The sequence below is a fragment of the Solanum dulcamara genome, chromosome 12 (genome assembly GCF_947179165.1).
Source record: "Solanum dulcamara chromosome 12, daSolDulc1.2, whole genome shotgun sequence".
Classification (NCBI taxonomy): Eukaryota; Viridiplantae; Streptophyta; class Magnoliopsida; order Solanales; family Solanaceae; genus Solanum; species Solanum dulcamara.
In genome coordinates, this window is record NC_077248.1 from 11940403 (window position 1) to 11948314 (window position 7912).

Sequence of the window (7912 nt, forward strand, 5' to 3'; positions counted from 1 at the left end):
GAACAACTTTAAACCCCCGCAATGATTTTCAATAATTGAACTCTCTTCCTTCCTCCTTGTACTCGACTTCTATATATTTTTGAGTGGTTTAAAGGAGTGGGAGGTGAATGGAAAAAACTACCACCGAAAAGAATTAGGTAAAAAAAATACACCTGATGGAGTCACAATTTTAAATTAGGGCTTTTGAATTTCTTAAATTTGAACAACTCACTTGTTAGAGGCGATGCAGCTAAAACCTTGATCAATATATTTCTGATTGTGGAGAAATTGAAACCCTCGTAATAATCTAAAGGTTGCTTCTAAGAAGATTTAATTTAAGAGAGAAGGGAGAAAAGTTTATAGAGAGATGAACAAATAAAGAAAATAAAAGAAAGAGGATACACTGCTATTGTTTTAATTGAATCATTTTCTTTTATTTTTAAAATTAAATAAAAGATTCAGTAGCAGTAAATTGTTACTTAACAGGTATAGGCCTTGAATGCAACACAAATAAGAATTCTTTTCAACCTTATTATATTTATTATAAGTTTTTTTTTTCCTGTCGTGTACGTTAGAGATAAGAACTTATGCTACTAATTATTGTAATCCACTCCAAAAATTATATAATACTAAACAGCACGGAAGATGGTCAATTTACTTATTGAAAACGAAAAGGAATTCATTCATTCAAAAAATAATAATAATCTTGATTTCACTCGCCAAATGAAAACAACAAGATCCAATTTCTCGGAAAATTAATTACCACACAATTATTAACTTAAACAAAGGTTACAAATGAATAAAAATCACAATTACAGTTGAAAAATAATCAAATTCTTGCAATAGTTGATTTTACCAGCTTCATCATCACGTGTTTAGTTCACCTTCCTGCAATCGACACGAATTTGGCCTTGATTCCCCGTTAACGGCTTGATATTACCCATCTTAATCATAGACTCAGCAAAATCTTTCGAGAAAGTCCTCAGGTTTGTACTATAGGTTTTAACAAGCTCATCAGTCTCTCCTCCACTAAATAGTGCTTGATCAGAATGCAAAAGCCCTTTCTTAGACACCAAGTTACTGAAATATTTCGAGTCGAAAAGAGCAGGTGTAGGATCAAGGGGAGCAAGATTGGAATCACCTCCACTACGAGGACAATTTGCTTGACGTTGGCTTGCAAAGGTGGAGTCAATATTGTTAGTCTCATTGTAGGTGCGATTCCTGAAAGTGAAACACTGAGCAAACCCTAGTGTGTGTCCACCGGAGAGAGCAACGAGGTCTTCCTCATCCAAACCTTGCTTCTTGAAATTGTCGATAAGTGCTGGTAAATCCATGGATGGAGTTGGAATGTCATTGTTGGCAGTGGTTCTACTTGCTGTAGTGGAATCCCTTCTTCCTAGTTGCACTTCCCATGTTGGTCCATGTAACTGTGTGAATGTAACAAAAATATCAGTTTAATTATACATTAAATTAACTATAGCTTATGTTAGGGGAAAACAAGGAGTAATACTTACAGCAACTACAGAGTCACGAGCTGCAACAGCCAAGATGTCTGCACAAGATACAACTGGACGTCCACAAACTTTATCAACCTCCGATTTAATTTTATCGATCACTTCAAATCCTCTGACAGAATTGTTATTAGCACGAGAAGTCTTCTCACTATCGGTAATAGATGTTTGATCAAGAAGAATCGAAGCATCACAACCCTACATTTTTATTATAAGAAATACAATAGTAATTAATAACTACATCTAAAGTAACCAAAGTACCAAACATTAAGTGCAAGAGAAAAAAGAATCTCACATTAACGAAACAATCATGAAAATGTAATCGTAGCAAAGAGGCACCCATTCGCCTCTCTTGCCTGACTGCATCCTCAACAACCTGTTTAATGGTTGGTAAAGCTTCGGGACAGATATCTTCGTAGAAATCATCTGACAAATCTGAAAAAGCCATGCGTGCTAGAGTAAACACGACTAACACATGAAGAAAGAGGAAGCTAGTTGAAGCCATTTTTTTCTGTATAATTACTATATAATATATAGTCTATGAAGTTCTACACTTGTTTGTTGTATTTCGATTTGGTGATGATGAGAGTAAAATGAGGCTGTATTTATAGGTAAAAAATAATGTTGACTACAGCAACACGACAATGGTTCTAGGTTTAGCAACTCTCACAAGAATGAGTCACAATTTTGACAATTTCTAATTAAGAATAATTTTTTAAATTTTCTGCTACGTTAAATCAATACATGCACGAAATGTTCAGACATAGTAATTGATAATCAATTATTACAAATTTGAGTGGGTCGTCGGTCTTATAATTAAAAGGCTATCAGTTTTGACCTGGCAAATAAATCGTACTAACTACGAAGTAATTACTATCAACTTTAGTGTTTAAATAAATAAATAAATGTGAAATTGAACAAAAATGCACTCAGTTGATAGTTTGATCTAAAATGGGTCTTACCATTAATAGTTAGATCCAAAAATGCATTTATTGTTACGTTTTTTTCAAATAAGTATTGTAACAACCCCTAAAATGTTGTATGTCGATATTTCAATTGTCGACGAAAATAATACAGCCTCTGTATTTTAGGCATAACTTTTCATAGGTTGGTCCAAATTAGGTGATTCAAATTTCTGGGTAATCACAACATACTTACCTACAACTTTCATGAAGAACATAACTTCAAATTCGGAGTATAAGTAGGTCAAATAAATTAATCTTTGCAAGATATAGTGCTGTGACGGAATTGAGTGTTGATAGAAGAAAATTCATATCTCACTATAGGTTGCTCCAAATTAGTTGATTCTTGAACGATATGAAACTAGACTTCCATATCTACAATTCTTATGAAGACACCAAATCCTAATAAGGAATTTATCTTATTCAAACACAGCTTCGAAAACAAGTATTCTGTTAAAAAGAACTCATCTTACCTACCATGGAAACATCTAGATGCATTTGACATCATGCATGACATAAATTGTCCTCCATTTAACATCATCCATGACATCAATATATTCCATTAAATTTTCAGATTTTTCTTTATAATTATTTTATTTATTGTTAGGTCCCTCTTTCTCACCTATAAATACCCACCTTATTTCCTCATTTTATTCATCAAGCTTTCCTAAGCATTTCTTACCATTAATAGTTAGATACATAAATAAATAAATGTGAAATTGAACAAAAATGCACTCAGTTGATAGTTTGATCTAAAATGGGTCTTACCATTAATAGTTAGATCCAAAAATGCATTTATTGTTACGTTTTTTTCAAATAAGTATATTATTTCTTTTATTTTTAAATACATTCTTTTCCTAATAATGATTTGAAGTGGGTCGTTAATCTTACAATTAAAAGACAGCTTTTGCAAATAAAGCGTACGAATTACAAAGTACTTATTATAACGAGGGGTGCATTGTTTGGATTAAATCAAAAAATCGGAACAAATTAAATTAAATTTTAATTTTAATTGGTTTTTGATTTGGTTTCCGATTTAGAAAAATAAAATCTGAAAAATCAAAAAAAGAAAATTATTTTTTATATATATTACTAATTAAATATATAATATTTAGGTTGAATTAAAGTTATAATTAACCACTTTTGTAACAACTCCTAAAACGTTGTATGTCGGTATTTCAATTCTCGACGAAAATAATACAGCCTCTGTATTCTGAGCATAACTTTTCATATAATAGTCAAAATTAGGTGATTCAAATTTTTGAGTAACCACAACATCATTACCTACAATTTTGTAAACACCATATGTTAAGTTTCGGAGGTTAAGTAGGCCAAATAAATTAATTATTGTAAGACAGTGTGCTGTGATTAAATGGAGTATTTGTAGAAGAAAGTTCATATCTCACTATAGGATACTCCAAATTGGTTGATTCTTAAACGACATGAAACTATACTTCTATATCTACAATTCTTATGAAGACACCGGATCCTAATAAGGAATTTATCTTATTCAAACACAGCTCCAAAAAAAAGAGTATTCTGTCAAAGATAACTCATTTCACCTACCATGGAAAGATCTAGATACATTTGATATCACTCATGACATCAATAGTCCTCAATTTGACATCACCCATGACATCAATATATTCCATTAAGTTTTTAAATTTTTTCTTTGTAATTAATTTTATTTATTGTTAGGTCCCTCCTCCACACCTATAAATACCCACCTTATTTCTTCATTTTATTCATCTAGCTTTCTTAAGAAACTCTTCTCTCTATACACTTCTTTACTCATTCTCAAATATAATTTTAGTTTTAGTAGTATAAAAATACTATTTCGGTGATTCTTATACTCTGGTTAGTACACAAAATGCTCCGGCAAGAAGAAAAGGCTAGGGGTCCAAGAGTGTTCCAATTTGGAGTAAAGCTTCCGATTTAAGGTATGTAAGGCTTTCATAGCATCGGATTGAGTTCGTCCATGCGCCCAATATTTAAATTTATTATAATTGAGTTATAGTTGAGTTTTATCCAAATCTTGAATTCTAAATGAATTAATTCTTCTTCTATTGAGTTAGATATATTTATGCATTAATATTATTATTATTGTTATCTCTCATATTATTGGAATTATTGTTCATGACTACTTTTCCATGAATCCTAATTGATTTGATGTTCATGAATATTTTTACACATGTTTTGAGTAAAGATGTTGGCTTTTTAATATTTTCATTGATAAAAAGAGTGATATGAATTAATACTATATATATATTTTAATGAGTTTTGAAAGAACAAAAGAGTTGAGTTGTAACACCCCTCAAAAATTTTCTCCTAAAATTCAAACCCTTCTTGTATACGGGTAGGGTCGAACTCGAGCATTGAGGAGCGTATGCATGAGTCAAAATGAGTCTTTGAGAATTTGAGAAGCGTTAGAGATGAGGTGGGGTCATGAAGGACCCCTAGGATCAAATTAAATCCAAAAGATTCGTCGTGGCTAAGTTTGGGTGGGAGTTCACATAAAGGGTCGACTTCTAACGACCCTATCTTTTGAAAGACGACAATCTGGGTAGCCCATGACCCATCAAATCAAAGGTCGTTGAGTCTTCTTTCCAACGCCACCAAGAATGAAACTTTTGGAGTTCGGAGTCGAAAGGTTTGACGATCCTAAGATGAACTAGCACAGCAGAGATTTTCAAGCCTGAGTTGCAATTGCTGGAAAACAGGGCTTGGCGCCGCAGTGGCGCGACGCGCCATTATCGCGCCAGAAACATGCCTCAGTAGTTTGGGCTCTGGCGCGGTGCGCCACTAAAAGTTGTGCAGGGTTTTTCAGGCCAAATTTCCAGAACCCAGAAAATATGGCCTTGGCGCTGTAACGGCGCGACGCGCCACTATCGTGCCAGAAACATGCCTCAGTAGTTTGGTCTCTGGCGCGGCGCGCCACTACGAGGTGTGTAGGTTTTAAGGGTATTCAGCCTGGCGCTGCAATGGCGCGACGCGCCACTATCGCGCCAGGTGGAGTTTTAGCCTATTTTCAGAACTTTTGAGGAGGAACAATTTGGGAACTTACCCAAATTATATATGTATTGCCTTTGGTCTTTTGGGAACACATTTCTCAGCCTCACTCTCTCTCTAAAAAGCCCTAGGAGCTTCTCTCTCTCTCTCTTCTTCTTCTTCCCCATTTCCAACAAGAAGAGTTCCAAGAGCTTCAAGATTTGAGTCCTCCATTGAAGACCCAACACCAAGGTTTTCTTCAAGTCTTCACTAAGGTATGTAAGGCTATCCAAAACATGGGTTGAGTCCACCCATGTGCCCTATTCTTGCTTTGAGGTTAGATGTTCATGAAAATGGAGTTTCTTGGTATGGTCTAAGTTTAAATGAGTTTTGTCCCCTATTTATTGATTCTATATGTATTGATGTTGTTGAGTTAAGAAGTTCCCAAAATGAGCCTCTATGTGAGTATGAGTTGATGGAAATGAGTTATTAAATATGTTCTATTGACCTTCTTGACTATGTAGATTTTGATAAAGGATACTATTTTTCTTTAAAATGTTGCTTATTATAAAAATGTAAATTTAAAGTCTTGAAATTGTGATGAGTCTCAAGGATTTCTCATATGGATGGGGGAAATGATTGATTATATCTAGATGTTGCTATATATGTGCATTTAAATTTCTTTTGAAGATATGATTGAGATTGAACGGATAGTATGATTAGAAGAGATTTGATTGTGATAGAGTTGATGAGTTGACAAGGTTGTAATAAGACTTGTCGATGTGATTTGATTGAGTTGATTGGATGGAGTTTTATGAGCATTGAGTCTTGGGAGGAGTATCGAGCACCGAATTGGGCAAGAGTAAAGTCCATACTCGAACCCAATAACTACGTCGCCAAACGTAGGAGGGGATTGAACCGTTAAAGCCGGATGTTTCCCCAAAAATATTTGTCCTGACATTATAGGACTTGGTTGGATTGGATCCATGATTGGTTGATTCATTCATACCCTGGCAAGGTATGAACGGACGCGGCAACACCATCGGTTTATTGTACTTTCACTGGCTCATAAGTGATGGTTGTCGGGTAAGAGAAACTCCCAAATAGGTCTTGATAGTACTCTGAGTCAGATTGAGTTGAATTGTATGTGATTGGTCCGGTCTAAATCATATTTTTGTTTAGACTTAGGACATCTGATTGAGTTGTTATTTCTCTTGAGTTGAGCTTCCGAGTTGATAAATTCTTCCTTGATGTTCATTGTATTCGGCCATTTTACATACTCGTACATTCCATGTATTGACGCCATTTGGCCTGCATCGTTTCATGATGCAGAGACAGGTACTAGCGGTCATCAACCGGCGCTCCGTTGAAGATCCACATACGCTCCCAGATAGTTGGTGAGTCCTCCTAGTTCCCGGAGGATGTTGAGTCTTCTTGTACAGTTTTGTTGTCATTTCCTTTATTTTGATTATTGGTAGCCATGGACTTGTCATTGGCACCTCTTGGACTTAGATAGAGGCTTTATAGACTGGAGTGTGGGAAGGTTGAATGGTTATTTTTGAGGAGTCTTATTTTATGTGCTTGTCGAGTTTATAAATGTTTGGCCTTCGGCCCTCATATTGCGAATAGTATTTCATTAATTGAGTTTCCGCTAAGAGAATGTGATTGAATGAATGTGTGACTGGACCAGGTGGTTCGCTCGGAGGTCAGAAATGGCCTTCGGATGCCGGTTACGTCTAGGGTACCCTCTCGAGGCGTGACATGAGTTTAAATGAATTTGAGTAAATGATGTTTTGAGCAAGATGTTTTGATGAGATGTAAATGATGTTTTTGAAGTATAATGATTGATGAAGAGGTAATGAGATGAGTTTGATGATTTAAATTAAAGTCCAATGAGACTAGATGATGAGATTAATATGAGTACATATTTTGGGAGTAGTATTGAGCACCGAGTTGGGTAAGAGTTTAATTGACTCAAACCCCAGAACTACGTAGCCAGCGTAGGATAGAGGCTATGCCTCTTAAATCCCAAAAAGAGGACTTTGATGAGTGGATCCAAGATAGTGATGTCCTTTACCCTGGCAAGGTATTGGATGAATGTGTCAACGACATCGCTTCGTTGTATCATCGCTAGCTCATAAGTGATGGTTGTCGGTTAGAGAAACTCCCAACTGAGTAAGCATTTCTTATTATTATTTTAAATTGCATTACATATTAATGTTGAGATGATGTTGAGTTCAGAGCTGAGTTTTCCTATGAGGAATTTCTTGATATATGTCCTTAGCTTCCTGCCATTTTATATACTCGTACATTCCACTTACTGACGTCATTCGACCTGCATCGTTTTATGATGCAGATACTGGTGTTAGAGATCCTCAACAGACGCATCGTTGAAGATCATTATTTTTCAGCTATTTGGTGAGTCCTTCTTGTATTCGGAGGAACTCTCTATCCTTTTATTATTTTTGAGTA

At 35.1% G+C, this 7912-nt stretch overlaps 1 protein-coding gene across 1 annotated transcript; it reads right to left on the reverse strand.

Moving 5' to 3' along the window:
- Positions 1-664: 664 nt before the first annotated feature.
- Positions 665-2048, reverse strand: LOC129876635 (peroxidase 22.3-like). Its single transcript, XM_055952118.1, has 3 exons — positions 1786-2048; positions 1494-1688; positions 665-1406 (listed from the first exon to the last, which is right to left on the reverse strand). The coding sequence occupies exons 1-3, from the start codon at positions 1993-1995 to the stop codon at positions 855-857; spliced, it is 957 nt and encodes a 318-aa protein (XP_055808093.1). The 5' UTR covers positions 1996-2048; the 3' UTR covers positions 665-854.
- Between the last annotated feature and the right edge of the window lie 5864 nt (positions 2049-7912).

Bases quoted from the DNA above. Each gene is read 5' to 3' on its own strand.
- LOC129876635 (XM_055952118.1), bottom strand. From the start codon at position 1,995: ATGGCTTCAACTAGCTTCCTCTTTCTTCATGTGTTAGTCGTGTTTACT. The intron at 1,689-1,785 runs GTGAGATTCTTT...ATAAAAATGTAG, and splicing joins TTCATGATTGTTTCGTTAAT to GGTTGTGATGCTTCGATTCT. The intron at 1,407-1,493 runs GTAAGTATTACT...ACATTCACACAG, and splicing joins CTCGTGACTCTGTAGTTGCT to TTACATGGACCAACATGGGA.